General features: G+C 51.1%; 3 protein-coding genes across 7 annotated transcripts; all 3 read left to right on the top strand.

The window, feature by feature from the left end:
* Positions 583-3145, top strand: LOC8085616 (protein Rf1, mitochondrial). Its single transcript, XM_002450184.2, has one exon. The coding sequence runs from the start codon at positions 717-719 to the stop codon at positions 3108-3110; it is 2394 nt and encodes a 797-aa protein (XP_002450229.1). The 5' UTR covers positions 583-716; the 3' UTR covers positions 3111-3145.
* LOC8085614 (pentatricopeptide repeat-containing protein At1g52620) lies at positions 10600-15097 on the top strand. Of its 5 annotated transcripts, none has more exons than XM_021460633.1 (3): positions 10600-13767; positions 14155-14227; positions 14776-15097. In XM_021460633.1, the coding sequence occupies exon 1, from the start codon at positions 10833-10835 to the stop codon at positions 13557-13559; it is 2727 nt and encodes a 908-aa protein (XP_021316308.1). In that variant the 5' UTR covers positions 10600-10832; the 3' UTR covers positions 13560-13767; positions 14155-14227; positions 14776-15097. The 5 variants fall into 5 exon arrangements, with proteins under 5 accessions (XP_021316308.1, XP_021316305.1, XP_021316307.1 ...); XM_021460630.1 differs by having other exon boundaries at positions 14144-14227; XM_021460632.1 differs by having other exon boundaries at positions 14105-14227.
* On the top strand, positions 16381-17865 carry LOC8085613 (tryptamine hydroxycinnamoyltransferase 1). Its single transcript, XM_021460902.1, has one exon. The coding sequence runs from the start codon at positions 16403-16405 to the stop codon at positions 17762-17764; it is 1362 nt and encodes a 453-aa protein (XP_021316577.1). The 5' UTR covers positions 16381-16402; the 3' UTR covers positions 17765-17865.

Raw genomic sequence — 20453 nt, 5'->3', positions numbered from 1 at the left:
ATATTTGTCGTTTTCGCTTCTTATAAAATTTTTTTATTAAATATTTATAATATAAAATTAGTTTCATTAGATAGATATTTAAATCTAATTTTTGAATAAATTTATTTGAAGTTAGAAATATACGTCTAAAGATTTTATGTGACGAGGAATTTGAAAAATTTTGCAATTTTTTTTTTGAACTAAACAAGGTCCAACACCCTAGACTGCTCCCATGCAAGCGCAGCCTAGACAGGGAGCACCCCGCCATGATGCGCGGCGGGGTTGCATCCCGCCATGATGCGTGGCGGGGTACTCTTTGCCACGTACCCCGCCACGTGTTAGCCACGTCAGCAGATGTACTTCTGAACCATGCCACGTCAGCAGTAGTACCCCGCCACCATGCATGACGGGGTTCTGTGCATTTGTCCCGCCATGTATGGTGGCGGGTCCAAATAGCCTAGTTTTGAAAATATTTTCATAAGCGGGTTAAATTTGAAATTTGTTTCAAATTTAGACTAAAAATAAAAAAAATTCGCTTCTGAAGAGCGCGTTGCGTTGGGGAGTCTCCTAACCTCACACAATACACGCGCGGGAAATGTTGCGCAATGGCTCCGGCCACCTCACGTGCGCTGCTGCTGCTGCTCTGCTTCCCCGATCGATCCGGAGACTGACGCGACGCCGTGCCGTCCGTGCCTCTCGTCGCCGGGCCCGTAGCCGCGCCGCGGTGCTCCGTCGGCATGTCGGGCCGCGTGAGCGCCGTCAGCAACCGGTGCTTGGAGCTGGAGCGGGTCATCGGCTCCCGCGCCCGCTCGGGAAGCCTCGGTCTCGATGATGCGCTCAAGCTGTTCGACGGATTGCTTACCCACGCCAGGCCTGCCTCGGTTATTGCCTTCAACCACCTCCTCACCGCTGTGTCTCGTGTCTCCGGCCGGCGCTCCTCCACCACAGAGTCAGAGCTCGTCGTCTCCCTCTTCAACCGAATGATCCGTGAATGCACCATCAAGGTGACTCCAGACCCTTGCACCTACAGCATACTCATCGGCTGCTTCTGCCGCATGGGCCGCCTGGAGCATGGCTTCGCCACATTTGGTCTCATCCTTAAGTCGGGCTGGAGGGTGAATAACATAGTCATCAATCAACTGCTCAAGGGTCTCTGTGACGCAAAGAGGTTGTGTGAGGCCATGGACATTTTGGTCAAACGGATGCCTGAGCTTGGCTGCACGCCAGATGTAGTATCATACAATACACTTCTCAAGGGTTTTTGCAATGAAAAGAGAGCTGAGGAAGCACTTGAGCTGCTCCACATGATGGCTGATAGTCAAGGTAGAAGCTGCCCACCAAATGTGGTGTCCTACGCCATCGTCATCAACGGTTTCTTTACTGAGGGTCAAGTGGACAAAGCTTACAACCTGTTTCTTGAAATGATGGATCGGGGGATTCAACCGAATGTTGTGACATACACCACAGTAATTGATGGCCTGTGCAAAGCTCAAGTGGTTGATAGGGCCGAGGGTGTCTTTCAGCAGATGATTGATAAAGGTGTTAAGCCAGACAATGACACATATAATTGTCTGATCCATGGATACCTATCTATAGGGAAGTGGAAAGAGGTGGTACGAATGCTCGAAGAAATGTCTGCACACGGTCTCAAGCCAGATTGTTATACTTATGGTTCGCTGCTGAACTACCTATGCAATAATGGAAGATGCAGGGAAGCTAGATTTTTATTTGATTCTATGATTAGGAAGGGTATAAAACCTAATGTAGCTATCTATGGCATTTTGATTCATGGATATGCTACCAAAGGTGCTCTTTCTGAAATGCATGATCTCCTAAATTTGATGGTAGAAAATGGTCTTTCACCTGATCATCACATCTTCAACATAATATTCACTGCATATGCTAAGAAGGCAATGATAGATGAGGCAATGCATATATTTAACAAAATGAAGCAGCAAGGGTTGAGTCCTGATGTAGTCAACTATGGAGCACTAATAGATGCACTATGCAAATTAGGCAGGGTGGACGATGCTGTCCTTAAATTCAACCAGATGATGAACGAAGGAGTGGCTCCTAACATATTTGTTTTTAATTCCCTAGTTTATGGACTGTGCACCGTTGACAAATGGGAGAAAGCTAAGGAATTTTATTTTGAAATGTTGAATCAAGGAATCCGTCCCGATGTCGTGTTCTTCAACACCATATTGTGTAACTTGTGCACAAAAGGACAGGTTATGAAAGCCCAAAGGCTCATTGACTTGATGGAACGTGTGGGCACGAGGCCTGGTGTTATATCATACACTACATTAATAGGTGGCCACTGCTTAGTTGGTAGAATTGATGAAGCAGCAAAGTCACTTGATGTTATGCTCTCAGTTGGCTTGAAACCTGATGAATGGACTTATAATACCTTGCTTCATGGCTACTGTAGAGCTGGCAGGATAGATGATGCATATGGTGTTTTTCGAGAAATGTTGCGCAATGGCATTACTCCTGGAGTTGTGACTTATAGTACTATACTGCATGGATTGTTTACAACCAGGAGATTTTCTGAAGCAAAGGAACTCTATCTCAATATGATCACAAGTGGAAAACAGTGGAATATTTGGATATACAACATAATTCTGAATGGTCTTTCCAAAAATAATTGTGTTGATGAAGCATTCAAATTGTTTCAGAGCCTGTGTTCTAAGGATTTTCAGCTTGAAATTACTACTTTCAACATTATGATTGGGGCTTTGTTCAAAAGTGGTAGAAATGAAGATGCCATGCATTTGTTCGCTACCATCTCTTCTTATGGTCTGGTTCCGGATGTCTTCACGTATTGCTTAATAGCAGAAAATCTCATAGAAGAAGGGTACCTAGAGGAGTTTGATGATCTGTTTTCAGCAATGGAAAAGAGTGGTACTACTCCAAACTCACGTATGTTAAACGCTCTAGTTAGGAGGTTGCTACATAGAGGTGACATAACCAGGGCCGGGGCTTACCTCTGCAAACTTGATGAGAAGAATTTCTCACTTGAAGCTTCCACTACTGCCATGCTTATATCACTTCTCTCGAGGGATGAATACCACCACCATGCAACGTCTCTGCCTGAAAAGTATCGTGTCCTTAATGAAGCCAAGAAATGAGTATTATGTTAGAAATGAATTCAGTTTTCGACTGCGCTGATCATCTTTATGTGGCATGTGGATTTCTTGGATGCTTTGAATGATGAAATTCTCTAGAGAAATGTCTCTTATTAGTGCACTTCAGCCTCAAGTTTATAAACAGGTAGATCCTGTGGCAAATCTTAGGTACCTTTTGAAGGAATCAGTTTGCAAATTAATGAGTAACACCGTAGTGTGCCTTTTATTACATAATCTGCGAAGGAACCCTGCACTCTCAGCCATAATTTAAGCTTGGGTATTTTCCCACACTGTTAACAGTGGAAAACGCTTTTTATATTTTTCCTCACACAAGCTATGTTGACCGAAACAGTCTATATTGCTTTATTGTCTTGATTAGTTACCTGTAGGATGCTCCCTAAGGATCTCACAGTATCCGCCTTTCCATATGATGTGTTGATAATGAGTGCAATGGTGCATAATGCAGATCTCCCAGTTCATTGGAAATGAGGTTAGATTTTTTTTCTCCCCTCCGCAATCAGCTAACATTTGCAATATCGTTATCCTATGGAAGCCTACTAACAAACATTATGTTAACTGTGCTGATACATCTTCAAGTGAATTTTAAATTTTTTGGAGTGGTTATATCTGTCTCCTGCTCTAATTTTCTGACCATGATCTATGGCCTCCTTTGTTCGAAGAAACTGTCTAGAGAAATGGTGTCCTTTCAGTGCACTTCAGCATCAAGTTCACCAGGTGAAATTTATCTTTTGTTCAGCCACAGTTATGTTTAGAGGGGAAATCAATTTAAACATCAGTGGGTGTCACAACATTCTCTGCTTATTGTTGCATTATTTTGTAAGAGATCCTGGTGTCTCAGTTAGAACAATGACCTGAACCTCTTGATCCTTGTTGAAATTTGTATATTTTCTGGTTTGTATGGTTCCTTCACTGTTAGCAGCGTTTACTCTCTGTAATTCCATGGATTAAGAGAATAAGAACAAGCATTAACAGTAACGTTAGTGTTTTCATGTCTACCCCATCTGGTTAGTCGAAACATACTAGTACTCCCAAATGTTTTCATGTCTGAAACTCATATCTGTCATTCCTGTACTGCCTAGAAAATCATAGTAAGCCTCTATTTGGACCACCACTAGTAGAAAACAATGGTACAATGTATCTCGTACTTGAGCCTGTAGCCTGTAGGCCAGCATTCGTGGCCATTAGATGTACTCCTATATAGGAGCTCAACCATCTAATGTCATTCACTCATTTCAGCAATTATCATTTGTTTCCCAGAAAGCGGAATTCTTACAGGATTCATCATTGACGAATGACCAGGGACAAATGATCCTGAGGTAAATGAGGCTGGCAGACAGCAAGACGTTGTGATAACGTCTGTGCACTCAAACCACGATGCACAATGTGATGAACATTCCCCATCCCAGCTCTAGCACTAACACTATGTGTTGTACAGCTAGTGTACTGTACCATATTTCAACAGTAGAATTGCATGGAACCGCAACACTTGTCATTGTGCGTTTTCAGCCTTGTTCATCCTCTGTTTTACAAGTCATAACGGCCTCTGTTTGTTTCAGATCTTGAATTGACTGAAGCCATGACTATTAGCGCTGCTTTCAACCTGCTGTTGCTAGTTAAAACTGAACAGGATGTGTTCAAAACAACACGAAATTTCCCCTTAGCCACTTGCAACAATGCTAAATCCATATCTATAGTTCTGTACCTCATTTGAAGATCTTATCAAAATCTGTAATTGTGTCCAGGGTGGTGGAGAGAGCCCGAGTCAGTTGAATGAGCGCTGTGTCTCCTACTTGAACAAGATTGTGCAAGAACACATTGGTAATCTGCAAATCTCATTCTTAACCTTCATCCCTCAACAACACATTGGTAATCAGCTAATGTCCTCATCTCCTCATGTCAAATATGGGAGACACTAAAACTGAAGCTTCAAATGGGCTTAACAATCAGAAAAAATCTATGTTACATTTCACTGATCAAAACTTGTTCTGAATCAAACATGGATTTTTCTTTCCAAATCCGGGAAAGAAAAAACCTCTGCTGATCTTCCTCTGGTGCTGCATCAAGAAACTGTGACATTGTGAAGCAGCCACGGAGAACTAGCGAGGAGGGAGGCTAGGCTAGCTGGGCAGAGAACAGCCATCCTCCCTTGGATGCGCGAGCCGAGGGCGAATCCGATCCAACACTTGCATAGCTCTGGCGGCCACTGGCAACTGCCATTGGATCCTCGCCAACTCCGCGGACGTCGGCCACATCAACGAAGATGGCTTCCTTTCTGCAGGATGCATTTGTCGGCGATGGCCGATGGCAACTCTGCGTGACAGGCTAACCACTGTCGTTGTCTACTGTCTGCCTCTGTCCTTAACAACAAATGTTTCTCCCTTTCTCGTACGATTGAAGTTGGAGGAAGCACGCCTGAGGCTCACACTTTGTCATCAGTGCAAATGATGAACAACTTGTACATGTTAACCGAAAGACTGAATCGCACCGACGCTCTGTATTGCAAGATTTCGTTTTAAGTTGCAAGTCATTTTGGCTTTTTGAAACGTGTCATGTGCGGGAAAACGTACGCAAGGCGCAGGCGCGCCCGCGACGTACGCCGCGCAGCTGAGCGCGCAGGGCGCGCGCCCCAGCAGCCCGAAGGGGCAACTTCCAGTGGCTAGAAATCAGGGATTAGATTGGAAGTTGTTTTGGTTAGTCTATAATTAAGGGATTTCCCTTCCATAGTTTGTTGGGCCATTGGCTATATATTATTGTAACCAGGGAAGAATGAATCAAGCAAGAATTAATCTACTATCTCCTTCTTCCCCCCTGCGTCTCCTAAGCCCAGCCGGCTGAGAGGGGTATAACCTCCGCCCTGGAAGACTCTGCCGGAGACTACGAGCTTCGTAGTCGAGGGCCAGCTACCCTAGATCACACTGCCCTTGACAACCTGGTATCATGGTCTCGTCGATCCTCTCCCACCCGCTCCTCCAGTTCATCGTCCACTGCAGCCCAGCACCAATCAGCCGCCGCGCCACCATCACCCACCTCGTCCGCGTCCATCGCCCTAGCGGCCAGCATGACGGAGCCCTCCGCAGCCGACCTCCTGGCGGCCATCAAGGCCCTCACCGAGGACATGGCGACCATGAAGGCCGATATGGCCTCGCTGAAGAAGGAGAAGTCGGAGTCGTCCGCCGGCGGCGGCGGAGGCAACCGGCACGCGGAAGGTCCGCACACCGACTACCCGCCCAAGCACAAAAAGTGGGACGTCGCGCAACAAATGCGAGGCCTATTTCCGCCAACACCGCACCATGGCGGAGGAACGCGTGTGGCAGGCTTCGTACAACCTCGAGGGCGTCGCGCAGCTGTGGTATAACCAGCTCGAGGAAGACTCCGGCATGCCCACCTGGGCGCGCTTCAAGGAGTACCTGCACCTGCGGTTCGGGCCACCGCTCAGGTCGGCGCCGCTGTTCGAACTCGTCGAGTGCCGACGCACGGGCACCGTCGAAGAGTACTCCAACCGTTTTCAGGCGCTTCTACCTCGAGCCGGTCGCCTGGACGAGGAGCAGCGTGTTCAGCTCTACACCGGCGGACTCCTCCCGCCGCTCAGTCATGCCGTTCGCCTCCACAACCCCGACTCGCTCGCCGCAGCGATGAGTCTCGCGCGCCAGGTCGAGCTGATGGAGGCTGAGCGGCCGCCGCCGCCCGCGCCACGAGCTCCTGCGCGGGGCATTCTGCCGGCGCCTGCGCCCCGTGCTGCCCTGCCGCCACCACCTCCACCACTGGCCTTGCCGGCTCCGCCAGCAGCCACACAGCCGGGCCGCGGGGACGGTAACCGGCGTCTCTCGCCTGAGGAGATGGCTGAGCGTCGCCGTCTCGGTTTATGTTTCAACTGCAATGAGAAATATACCCGCGGCCATAACCGTTTTTGCAGGCGCATTTTCTTCCTGGAAGGCGTCGAGATTGATGACGCCCCCGACGACGTCGCAGCTGCCGAGCCCGACGCCGAGGCTCCCTGTTTCTCGCTCCAGGCCGTGGCTGGGGTTCCGGTGGCGGGCACCATGCAGCTCCGCGTGTCCCTCGTCGCTCTCCTCGATCCGGCAGCACGCACAACTTCATCTCGGCGGCGGCTGCCCGGCGTTCCGGCCTCCCCCTGCGTCAGCGGCCGCGCCTCACCGCCTTGGTCACAAACGGCGAGCGCGTCACCTGCGACGGTGTCATCCGCGACGCGCCCCTGCTCATCGACGGCGTCACGTTCCCGGCCGACCTCTTCGTCATGCCGCTGGCCGGGTACGACGTCGTCCTGGGGACGCGGTGGCTAGGCGCGCTGGGGCCCATCGTCTGGGACCTCAGCAGCCGGCGCATGTCGTTCCAGCACCTGGGGCGCCCTGTCTCCTAGACAGGCATAGCCTGCCCTGCGGTGCCATCACTGAGCGTCACATCAGAGGCTGGGCCGCTCCTCGACGCCCTGCTGCACGCGTACGGGGGGCTCTTCGCTGACCCGACAGGTCTGCCCCCCAAACGCGCGCACGACCACCGCATCACCCTGAAGGCTGACGCCCAGCCCGTCGCTGTCCGGCCCTATCGGTACCCAGCAGCGCACAAGGACGAGTTGGAGCGGCAGTGCGCCGCTATGATCGAGCAGGGCATCGTCCGACGCAGCGACTCGCCCTTCTCATCGCCGGTTCTCCTCGTCAAGAAGCCGGACGGGTCGTGGCGTTTCTGCGTCGACTACAGGGCGCTCAATGCGCTCACCGTCAAGGACGCCTTCCCGATCCCGGTGGTTGACGAGCTCCTCGACGAGCTCCACGGCGCCAAGTTCTTCACCAAGCTCGACCTCCGGTCCGGGTATCACCAGGTGCGGATGAGGCCGGAAGATGTGCACAAGACGGCGTTCCGCACCCACGACGGCCTCTACGAGTTCCTGGTGATGGCGTTCGGGCTGTGCAACACCCCGGCGACGTTCCAGGCCTTGATGAATGACGTGCTCCGGCCGTTCCTCCGCCGCTTCGTCCTGGTATTTTTTGATGATATTCTCATTTACAGCAGGACATGGGCCGATCACCTCCGCCACCTTCGGGCCGTCCTCGACGAACTGCAACGCCACCAGCTCTTCGTCAAGCGCTCCAAATGTTCTTTTGGCGCGCCCTCTGTCGCCTACCTCGGCCATGTCATCTCTGCGGCGGGAGTGGCCATGGACCCGACCAAGGTGCAGGCGATCCACGACTCGCCGGCTCCCCGCTCGGTGCGGGCAGTCCGCGGCTTTCTCGGCCTGGCGGGATACTACCGCAAGTTCGTCCACGGCTACGGGGCTCTGGCCGCACCACTGTCGGCGCTCCTCAAGAAGGAGGGCTTCTCCTGGGACGACGCAGCCGCGTCGGCGTTCGCGGCCCTCAAAGCCGCTGTCACGTCCGCCCCCGTCCTCGCCATGCCGGACTTCACCAAGCTGTTCACCGTCAAATGTGACGCGTCGACCGTCGGGTTTGGGGCGGTCCTGACTCAGGAGGGCCACCCAGTCGCTTTCTTCAGCCGGCCAGTGGCACCCCGTCACCGCGCGCTGGCCGCCTACGAGCGCGAGCTCATCGGCCTCGTCCAGGCCGTGCGGCACTGGCGGCCGTACCTCTGGGGGCGGAGCTTCATCGTCAAGACCGACCACTACAGTCTGAAATATCTCCTCGACCAGCGCCTCGCCACGATCCCCCAGCACCGTTGGGTCGGCAAGCTCTTGGGCTTCGACTTCTCGGTGGAGTACCGCTCCGGCGCCACTAATGTCGTCGCCGACGCCCTCTCTCGCCGCGACACCGAAGAAGGGGAGGCCATGGCGATCTCGGCGCCCCGCTTTGACCTCATCGACCGCCTGCGCCATGCCCAGGCCACCGACCCTGCTCTGGTCGCCCTCTACGCCGAGGTCCGTTCGGGCGCCCGCGCCGCGCCATGGGCGCTGGTGGACGGCATGATTACCTACGACGGCCGCCTGTACATCCCGCCCACGTCGCCGCTTCTCCAGGAGGTCGTGGCCGCCGTCCACAACGATGGTCACGAAGGCGTCCACCGCACTCTCCATCGCCTCCGGCGCGACTTCCACTTCCCCAGCATGCGCCGAGTCGTGCAGGCGTTCGTGCAGGCCTGTAGTACCTGCCAGCAGTACAAGTCCGACCACCTCAGGCCAGCAGGACTGCTGCAGCCGCTGCCGGTGCCGTCCGTGGTCTGGGCAGACATCGGCATCGACTTCATCGAGGCATTGCCCAATGTGCAGGGCAAGACGGTCATCCTCTCCGTGGTCGACCGCTTCAGCAAGTACTGCCACTTCATACCGCTGGCGCACCCCTACACAGCGGAATCGGTCGCCCAGGCGTTCTTCGCCGACGTCGTCCGTCTACATGGCGTTCCGCAGTCTATCGTCTCAGACCGCGACCCGATGTTCACGTCCGCGTTCTGGCAGGAGCTTATGCGGCTCACAGGGACAAAGCTCTTCATGTCGTCCGCCTTCCACCCGCAGACGAACGGCCAGACCGAGGCCGCCAACCGCGTCATCGTCATGTACCTGCGTTGTTTCTCCGCGGACCGTCCTCGACAGTGGCTCCGATGGCTGCCCTGGGCGGAGTACATTTACAACACCGCCTACCAGTCCTCTCTCCGCGACACGCCGTTCCGGGTGGTCTACGGCCGGGATCCCCCGACCATTCGCTCGTACGAGCCCGGCGAGACCCGAGTAGCCGCGGTGGCTCCGGAGATGGAGGACCGCGCCGCCTTCCTCGACGACGTCCGCTATCGCCTAGAGCAGGCTCAGGCAGCGCAGAAGCGCATCTACGACCGCCACCATCGCCCGGTGTCCTTCCAGGTCGGCGACTGGGCCTGGCTGCGTCTACGGCAGCGTGCTGTGGCGTCCCTCCCCAACGCGCCCAAGGGGAAGCTCAAGCCTCGCTATGTCGGGCCATATCAGGTCCTGGAGTTGATCAACGACGTGGCTGTCCGCCTCCAGCTGCCGCCTGGAGCTCGCCTGCACGATGTGTTCCACGTCGGTGTCCTGCGGAAGTTCGTCGGCGCCCCACCTGCAGCACCGCCGCCACTGCCCCCCCCCCCTCCTGAACGGGGCTGCTGTTCCTGCTCCCGCCAAGGTCGTGAAGGCACGGGTCGCTCGGGGTGTGCGCTAGCTGCTCGTCGAGTGGCAGGGCGAGCCAGTGTCTGCTGCTACTTGGGAGGACCTGGAGGATTTCCGCTCTCGGTTTCCGACCTTTTAGCTCGAGGACGAGCTGGACTTCGAGGCGGGGAGAGATGTCATGTGCGGAAAACGTACGCAAGGCGCAGGCGCGCCCGCGACGTACGCCGCGCAGCTGAGCGCGCAGGGCGCGCGCTCCAGCAGCCCGAAGGGGCAACTTCCAGTGGCTAGAAATCAGGGATTAGATTGGGATTAGATTGGAAGTTGTTTTGGTTAGTCTATAATTAAGGGATTTCCCTTCCATAGTTTGTTGGGCCATTGGCTATATATTCTTGTAACCAGGGAAGAATGAATCTACTATCTCCTTCTTCCCCCCTGCGTCTCCTAAGCCCAGCCGGCTGAGAGGGGTATAACCTCCGCCCTGGAAGACTCTGCCGGAGACTACGAGCTTCGTAGTCGAGGGCCAGCTACCTAGATCACACTGCCTTTGACAAAACGTGACTTGCTAAATTTCATGTGCCTGAATTTTTAGAGATGATGTATATATCAGTGTCCTGCAATTTCCAATGTACTGTAACTCCCAACTGAAATGGCAATCTTCTGATTCAATGCAAGCAATCCATTCTGCCGCCTCCGACTCCAAGGGCGCCAGTGGATGGTTGGATGCGGCTCGAGGGCTTCCAGCCTCGCCGTCCAACGGCCACGATGCAGCACAAACACAAAAGCGTGCCGCTGCGTGCGCTCGGCTGGCCATCGATTCGCGCCGCGGCCGGCCGCCGCCTCCACCTCGCGCTCGCGCTCGCAGACCGCGGCCGCCGCCGCAGCGTTTGATGTCAGCGAGGCTCGTGCCCCGCGTCACCCCGCTCCTCCCGCACCGCCCGAGACCGAGCCCGGCCATCGCCCCCTCCCTCGCGGCGTCGCTCGCGCGCGTGCTCGCCGCGCGCTCCACCGACCCGACCTGGTCCCGCTCCCTCGCGGCGCTCCTCCCTGCCCCGCTCCCCGACGCGCGCCTCGCCGCCGCCGTCTCCGCGCTCGGGGACGCCGACCCGGACCTCGCGGTCGCGCTCCTCTCCTGGCACCGTGCCCACCACCACTGCCATGGCGGCACCCCGCTCGCCCACTCGGCGCTGCTCCGCCTCCTCGCCCGCGCCCGCCGCTTCGACGCCGCGGACGCCGCGCTCCGCTCCATGTCCCTCGCGGGGGTTACGCCCACGCGCGGGAGCCTCGGCGCGCTCGCCGCCGCCTACGCCGACGCCGGGATGGAAGCGAAGGCCGCCGAGGCGTGCGCGCGCGCCAGGGACCTGCACGGCGCGCTCCCCGACGCGCCGCACTGCAACCGCCTGCTCAGGCTCCTCGTGGACCGCCGACGGTGGGAGTGCGCCCGGAGGCTGTACGGCGAGATGCTCGCCCGGGACCGGGAGGGCGGCGCGGATGACTACAGCACCTGCGTCATGGTCCGCGGGCTGTGCCTGGAAGGGCGGGTGGAGGAGGGGAGGCGCCTCATTGAGGCCAGGTGGGGAGAAGGGTGCGTCCCGGGCGCAGTGTTCTACAACGTGCTGATCGATGGCTACTGCCGACGCGGGGACGTCGGGAGGGGGTTGCTGCTGTTGGGCGAGATGGAGATGAAGGGGATCATGCCAACTGTGGTGACATATGGTGCTATCATTCACTGGCTCGGGAGGAAAAGCGATTTGACGAAGATTGAGAGTTTGCTTTGGGAGATGAAGGAGAGAGGGCTGTCCCCCAACGTGCAGATTTACAACACTGTGATTTATGCATTGTGCAAATGCCGATCGGCGTCACAGGCATTGGCTGTTCTGAACCAGATGGTTGCAAGCAGGTTTGACCCGGATGTCGTCACATTCAATACTTTGATAGCAGCGTTTTGCCGGGAAGGGGATGTTGAAGAGGCTCTGAAACTTTTGAGGGAGGCCATTAGGAGGGAGTTGGAACCGAATCAGTTAAGCTATACTCCTTTGATTCATGGCTTCTGCGTCAGAGGAGAGGTGATGGTTGCATCGGATTTGCTTGTGGAAATGATTGGAAGAGGGCATACTCCGGATGTGGTTACACTTGGAGCATTAATACATGGCCTTGTTGTTTCCGGGCAGGTTGATGAGGCTTTGATGGTCCGGGAAAAGATGGCAGAGAGACAGGTGATGCCTGATGCTAACATATATAATGTGCTGATTAGTGGTCTATGCAAGAAACGGATGCTTTCTGCAGCTAAGAACCTTCTTGTAGAGATGCTTGAGCAAAAAGTCCAGCCTGATAAATTTGTATATACTACTCTGATTGATGGATTCATTAGAAGTGACAAACTCAGTGATGCGAGGAAAATATTTGAGTTCATGGAAGAAAAAGGTGGCTATCGTGATATTGTAGCCTACAATGCTATGATAAAAGGATATTGTAAGTCTGGAATGATGAATGAGGCGGTTATGTGCATGAGCAGCATGAGAAAGGTTGGGTGTATCCCAGATGAGTTTACATATACTACACTTATCGATGGCTATGCTAAAAAAGGCGACATAAAAGCAGCTCTTAGGTTTTTATGTGATATGATGAAGCGAAGATGCAAGCCGAATATTGTTACATACGCATCACTAATATGTGGATACTGCAACATCGGTAACACAGACAGTGCAGAAGTTTTGTTTGCAAGTATGCAGTCTGAGGGTCTATTTCCCAATGTTGTACACTACACAGTTCTAATTGGTAGTCTCTTTAAGAAAGATAAAGCAATCCAAGCTGCAGCGTACTTTGAGCATATGCTGCTTAACCATTGCTCTCCTAACGATGCTACAATGCATTATTTGGTTAATGGGCTCACAAACTGTAGGTATGGTATGATCAACTCAAACTGCAGTGATACTGATCAGGCTCACAAGAAGAGTGCCCTTTTAGATGTATTCAAGGGATTGATTTCTGATGGATTGGACCCAAGGATTTCGGCATACAATGCTATAATCTTCAGCTTGTGTCGACATAATATGCTCGGGAAGGCAATGGAGTTGAAAGAAAAGATGTCTAACAAAGGCTGCTTGCCAGACCCTGTAACCTTCCTTTCACTTCTTTATGGATTTTCTTCTGTTGGAAAATCAGGGAAATGGAGGAGTGCCTTACCTAATGAATTTCAGCAGGATGAATTTGAGATAATCTGTAAGTACATGACATTGCTCAATCAGCATGTAATGAGTCCAGTTAGAGATGAAGTCTCTAGGGTTTTACAGCTATATGCTGAGGAGTTTCAGTTCCTACAACAACCAGAGCAGAGTTTTGCTGGTTCTTGACTCAGAGTCGTGGTTTACCTGGCTCTTGGGATCAGGGTGTAACTATAATTTGAATTTTAGCTTCAGCAACTGGATACCAAGCAGAACTGCAGAATAGCATGATTTAAAATGCAAGCAAAGTTGTTATAGAGTGTTTCCTCAAGCACTCAATTCAAGACTGGCAGTGCAATTAGCTAGACAAATTTTTTGCTGGAGATCGTCCTTGAAGGTAGCGGTCACAATGTGCATAGTTTGTCTTTTTTAGAACTTTTACAATGCATTTTACAACTTCTATGTTTATTGCCAAAATGTTGTGACAACTGAACTCTAGTAATGTTTGCCAAACCTTTTGTGACAAATGAACCATAGTAAATTTGCTTGAAGGTGTTTTGAAATTTTCTTTTTAACAACAACCTGTTCATTTTCTGAAAAGAAATAAATTTCCAATCTGAGTGCCTCTTACCATATATTCACATTTGTTTTATTGGCTAATGTCATTGCAGCATTTTTTTTAATCATCTGTGAGACTATGACTATAACTCATTATTTCAGCTTCTCTTGCATAGCACTATATTTTGGATTGCTTATAACCCACAACCCATCAGCATTGATGCAGTACAGTGCAAGCAGCAGTGGAGCATCATTGGGATCAACACGGGCCATGGCCACCCCTGCATACGAGTAATTTGGTAGGAAACTAGCCATTTTAAAGCTTTTTGTTGGTGACTAAACTGCAAAATGGCTGTCTAACTTGGCTACTTAGGGGAATGCAATATATGACATCGTAGTACCTGCAAGATTTAGAGGTGTCTGAGGAAGGAGACTGTAACACTAATCTTTTTTTACCCCAACCCAATGGCACAGAGACTACAGTTGGCTTTTTTTTAGCTTGCCATAATTTCTCAACATTTTTTTTCTAATTGTTAAAATCTTATATAATTTTTTCTCTTGTATCTAGTCATTGCCTTGTTGCTAAATTCATTTCTCAGCAGAAACCGATTAACCTTTCTTTAATAAAAAAACATCCTTTCAATGAAGTCACATCCATTGAGATGCGAAGTCACATAAGAATTGGTCATGAGAGAATCATTGTTGCAAGTGTTGAAGCTCACGCACATTGAAATACCTTGAACAAAATCTGAGCAACTATATGCTGCCCTGCATCTGCATTTTGATTCCTGCTTATTTTTCCTCTTTATATTAGAAGGTACACTAACTCTTGGATTTTCTTTTTCAGGTAAGCAAATTAAATCAGCCGCTCCGTCGTAACAACGCACAGCAGCACTGTTGAACTTCCCCCACCTGTAATGTAACATTAGCCAAAATATAAGGTATTCGCATCTGCATATACTTATGTACATAGTTGCTGACCATACCATCTGAGCTACTAACCGTGTTAGCACAAGAGGCCGCATGACAAAAAAGTGTTTCCCGGGATTATCATCACTAGAAGTAGGAGCGATGTATCCCAAATATTCTGTTCATTTAGTACAAACCTGTTTACTGGAGACAAAATTAAGGCGTTTAAATACTTAAATGCAATTCTGATGTTTTCTTCATTGCTGGCAACTTGAATCTTTACCGCCGACGTAAGCATGTGCAATGCAATTTTTGATGTCTATTTCTCTATATGCTGTGCAGCAGAATTTTTTCAGGGATTACTCATGTGCAGATGTGCGTTTCATTATTGTTGTTTCCAGCGAGATAGATATATTTTCATTTGTAATATATTTTCTCTTGAGAATAAGGCAGACATATGTGTCGCATGATAACCAGAATTTTCTACTTCTTTTAGTGAAGTGAGTTTCTCCTAGTGTTTTACCATTCAAAATTTAGTATAAATTTTTCTTATTAAATGTCTTCTAGTGAGGATCTCGTGTACTGACTAGTGGTAATGTTTTATTACTACCAAAAATACTAGCAGAATTTTACCTTTTGGGTAGGGCATCCATAGTGTGAGTATAAACTGTTTTGAAGTCTGAACAGTATGGCTTCCATGGCCATGGATAAGGCAGATGCCAATTGCCAAGCTGTTTCGAGTCTTTGTGCTTGTTGTTGTTGACCAAGATACATGGTACGATGATACGAGTACTATACGACTACTACTGGATGAGGATATGCTCCGCGGTGACTTTGGCATCAGATTTAATTGGGCCGTGCCGTGGAAGGAAGTGCAATGCAAATGGGTCCGTGCGCGCGGCCCGCGACGGACGGGTAGAGAGAGCCGAGGAGAGTCAACAGTTGGAGTGGAGGCGGCTCTCTTCACAGTGGTCAATGATGATCGTCGCACGACGACGCCATCTCGCACACAAGTTTGACCTCTGCTGCTGCTGCATGCAGCCGCCACGTAGCGCGCGGTTGGTGCCTGCGGCCTGCCTTTATCCCCCGTACAGTACAGCCGAGGCTGTCTTGCCTGCACCGTTTTTCGTCCGTACGTCAACCATTGCATGCAGACTAGCTAGCTAGTACAGTGCACCTCTCCCTGTGCCTACGAGGACGCACGGATCGATGCATGGCGACCTCGGCACCAACCATGCACGGCATCTCCAAGCCAGTTTCTCAGTTTGCAAGTGTGCAACCACATGCAGGTTCACTTCAGGCACGTACGATGACGTTCCACGACACACACACACTATATATATATAGACTGCCCACTGCCCCCATTGCCTACACACTGCCTTCACACACCCACCACCACCACCACCACCACCACCATCGTCTTCAGCTAGCTTTGCACTCTCACACAAATCGATCCTTAATTCCATCACAAAGCTTCACTCACAAGTCACAAAGTCACAATCCAGCAGTGTTAGGTACCTACCTCACGTACAAGTCGAGAGATCGAGCGCTAGCTAGCTCTAGCAATGGACGTGCAGGTGCAGCGGACCTTCGTGATACCCGCGCCGGCGTCGGAGCCATCAGCGGAGGTGCCGCTGACGGTGTTCGACCTCGTGGCGCCGACGTACCACGTCACCGTGCTGTTCGCCTACACGGCACCCAACCCGACCAACGCGGCGCTCCTCGACGCGCTCGCCGCCACGCTCCCGCGCTTCCCGCTCCTCACCGCGCGCCTCGTCGCCGGCGCCGGCCACCGCCGTCGTCGCCCGTTCTTCGTCACGGGGAAGGGCGGCGCGGGCGCGCTCGTGGTCGAGGCCACGGTGCCGTCCGCACTCTCCGACCACCTCCCACTCGCTCCTGCCCCGGAGCTCGCGAGCCTCCACGTTCCGGTTCCCGCGCCGCCGCCACAACACCTGCTCATGCTCCAGATCAACCGCTTCGCGTGCGGGGGTCTCGTCGTCGCCACGTCCGCGCACCACCAGGCCGCCGACGGCTACTCCATGTCCACCTTCTTCCACGCGTGGGCCGACGCCGTCCGCGCCACCAACAACAACACCGGCGGCGGTCTACTACCACCACCGGCGCCGTACGGGCCGAGCGCCATCGTGCCGCGCCGCCCGCCGCGGTGCGAGTTCGAGCACCGCGGCACCGAGTTCCTGCGCGCCGAGGACGCCGCCGCCGGTAAGCCAGCGCCGGTCCGGGTGGATCCTTCGGAGATCGCCAACGTGCTGCTGCACCTCCCGAGCGAGTTCGTGGCGGGGCTCAAGCAGGCCGCCGCCACCGCGCCGCAGCAGATGATGAGCCGGCCGCCGTACACGACCTTCGAGACCGTCTCGGCGCACCTGTGGCGGAAGATCACGCTGGCGCGCGGCCGGGCCGACGACGCGTCGCGCACGGCGCTCAACGCCGCGGTGAACGGCCGCGCGCGCCTCGCCGGCGCCGACGAAGCCGTGGCGCGGGGCTTCTTCGGGAACGTCGTCCTCACGGCGAGCGCCGCCACCAGCGCCAGGGACCTGGCCCGCGGCACGCTCGGCGACGCGGCGGCGCTGGTCCGCGCCGGCGTGCGCGCGCGCGACCGCCACTACTTCCAGTCGTTCATCGACTTCGGGGAGCTGCACGGCGGCGAGGAGCTGGAGCCCACGGTCGGGGACGACGACAACGTGCTGCTGCCGGACGTCGCGTCCGACAGCTGGCTGCACCTGGAGCTGCACCGCCTGGACTTTGGGTGCGGCGGACGGCTCGCCGGGATCCTGCCGGCGAAGGTCCCGCTCGACGGGGTGGTGGTGCTGATACCCAGCCTGCGGAAAGGCGGTGGGGTGGACGTGTTCGTGGCGCTGTGGGAGAAGCATGCAAAGGAGCTCATGAATATTGCTTACACCATGGATTAGAGAAGAAAACATCCATGACAGCATCAGCGCCATGACAACAGTCGAAACATAAGTGGCGACGGAAACTATTTACTGCCTATATATGCATGCGGGAAGGAATAAAATTTTCAAAAGTTAATAAAGTTTTCTTTCAAAATTTTTTGTACTGTCTTTGTTTTCAAAGTATAGTTCACTTAATTTGACTCTGTGTTAAATCAAAGTTCCGAACTATTGATCAGATTTAAAAATGCAAGAAGGTTTATTAATTTTTCTATAAAACATGTTTGTTTGGTCGGGTTCTAGCAGGACTCTAATTCATTTGTCTCTTAACTTAGAATAGCTACAACATGGTAAAGCCTTCGATGTGTTTACGATTTTGTTCCTCGTGGCTTAAGTTGTAAGCTCCAGCTTTTGTCCACTATGGTGTCGTGTGTTGTCTGCTTTGCAATAAGTCGCTTTGATACTTTTAGTATATCAAAATTATTACGTGATATAATGTATGTCTAAATACAATATAGTAAAATCTATGTACTAGAATAAAATAAATAACTTATGATTTTGAAGGGAGGGGGTAAAACTTGTTCTTCTATTGTACAAGTCAACGTTTCAATCTATAAGGGAAAAAGAAATAACATGCATAGAGAAGGAAGCAAGAAATGGTCATTTCATATTCAGGCTAAGTTAATCGTTCATATCATTGGTGGATCAGGGCCGGTGATCCTATGCTGTCGTCTAGACTCTGGTTAGGTCAGTCTCAATGCATCATGAGAGTGTCATGCATATTAAATTGAGTGCTACATAAGCAAAATTGCTGACTTGGTAGGGACATTAAATGAAGGAGTTTCACCAGATAAGAGAGAAGTTCCATCCCAATGAAACTCATATGGCTCGGTTACCTAGTTTATAGTTTTGGTAACTGTGCCATGAAACTTATGCATTGAGACTGGCCTTAGCGTCTATTGTATAACTTATATACTTAAAAGTTTAAATTAAATTTATTATTTACCCACTAAACTATCTGGATTTAGAAAAAGTTTTGTGTCTACCAATTCATATATTTTAGCAAGTAGGAAAGTGAAGGCTATTGAGAAGGCAAAGTTGGACCTTCACTCCGTTGCCCTAAATCAAATTTCCAGCTAGTGATAAATGTTCTTATGGCAACGTGACACCATAAACGGTCTATCAACGCTACTAGTACAGATCGAACCATCGACTCCATTGGATTGTCAGGAAACGCCATGGTCACGTGGAGGTGGATGGCGTGTCCCTTGGACTCAAGTGCGGGCTCAGGCCTAGGGCCAGTAGGGCAGTGGTCCTAGTCGTGGCCTAAATTTTGCATGAACAATTTTTCAATTTTGGCCAATAAGGAGAAAAGTAGCACACAGGCTGAGTTAAGATCGCAACTCGGACGTGCTGTCGCAGCTCTTCCCTTGCTCCTGCACTCGCTGGTGCCGGCGCGGCGGCACCCAGCCCGCTCGGCCCTGCGCTACCTGGGACTGCCTCCATCTGCTAGCCGCCGTTGTTAATCAGTCGCTCTTGCAGGCAGCCTGCCACTGTGTCGCCAAGCATGAACTGTGAAGGTATTTCTTCAATTCTATAGTGACTCTCTCCATCTCAAATTATAAGTCATTCCAAGAATATTGGAGAGTCAAATTACCTCAAGTTTGACCAAATTTATATAATAAAATAATAAGTATTACGATAACAACTAAGTATCATTAGATTCTTCCTTAATTATATTTTCATATTATACTCACTTTATGTTATAAATCTTAGTATTTCTCTCTATAATTTTGGTCAGATTTGAAAATGTTTTAACTTTCTAAGATTGTTGGAATGACTTATAATTTGAAACAGATGAAGTCTATACTATCGGCCAATAGATTATAGTGTAATTATGGGCAATACATCAGTGAAATTTGGCCCTAGTCTTGGCAAATTTCTGGGTCCGCCACTGCTTGGACTACATTCATTTGATAGGTGAACTTTACTTAGGACTATCAGTGTTGCAAAGATAGCCTATTCGTTTGAGCTTACTAGCCAAATTTGTTAGTCATTACTCTCACAACAAATCAGCGAACAATATTTTCTGTCACAACTTACCAACTAAACGAATATAGTGTAGTTTTGGCAGCTATTCTTTGTGATAAACTTGCTCGGGTCTCATTTTGTTCTTTTGTAATTACTTGATCTTGAACTCTATGGATGATTCTTGCTAGATGAGCTAGTCTTTTTTGTAATGACCTACTGGTAGTTAATTTTAATAAACTTATGCTTAGGCCTTGTTTAAATACACCCAAAAATCCAAAACTTTACAAGATTTTCCGTCACATCGAATCTTGTGGCACATGCATGGAGTATTAAATATAGATAAAAATAAAAACTAATTACACAGTTTGTCTGTAAATCGCGAAAAGAATCTTTTAAGCCTAGTTACTCCATGATTAGACAATGTTTGTCAAATAAAAACGAAAGTGCTACAGTGTCAAAATCCAAAAAGTTTTTGGATCTAAACAAGCCCTTACTGGGATTTTATGTTGTAAACCTTCTCTCTTCTCTGTAGTAGTAAAAACGTGTTCGCATAGCTCGCCGATTGGATTGCGAAAGAAGAAAAAAACGTGTTTGCACGGGCGCGGAGGAAAAAAAAAAGACAAAAAAAAAAAAAGACAGCCTACTCGCACCGGTTTGGTTTACGAACGGTTGGACTCGA

This window comes from Sorghum bicolor, chromosome 5 (genome assembly GCF_000003195.3).
Source record: "Sorghum bicolor cultivar BTx623 chromosome 5, Sorghum_bicolor_NCBIv3, whole genome shotgun sequence".
NCBI lineage: Eukaryota > Viridiplantae > Streptophyta > Magnoliopsida > Poales > Poaceae > Sorghum > Sorghum bicolor.
Note: the sequence above shows the minus strand (reverse complement) of the source record. Positions and strands in the feature narration are given on the sequence as shown.

Bases quoted from the DNA above. Each gene is read 5' to 3' on its own strand.
- LOC8085616 (XM_002450184.2), top strand. From the start codon at position 717: ATGTCGGGCCGCGTGAGCGCCGTCAGCAACCGGTGCTTGGAGCTGGAG.
- LOC8085614 (XM_002450182.2), top strand. From the start codon at position 10,833: ATGTACTGTAACTCCCAACTGAAATGGCAATCTTCTGATTCAATGCAA.
- LOC8085613 (XM_021460902.1), top strand. From the start codon at position 16,403: ATGGACGTGCAGGTGCAGCGGACCTTCGTGATACCCGCGCCGGCGTCG.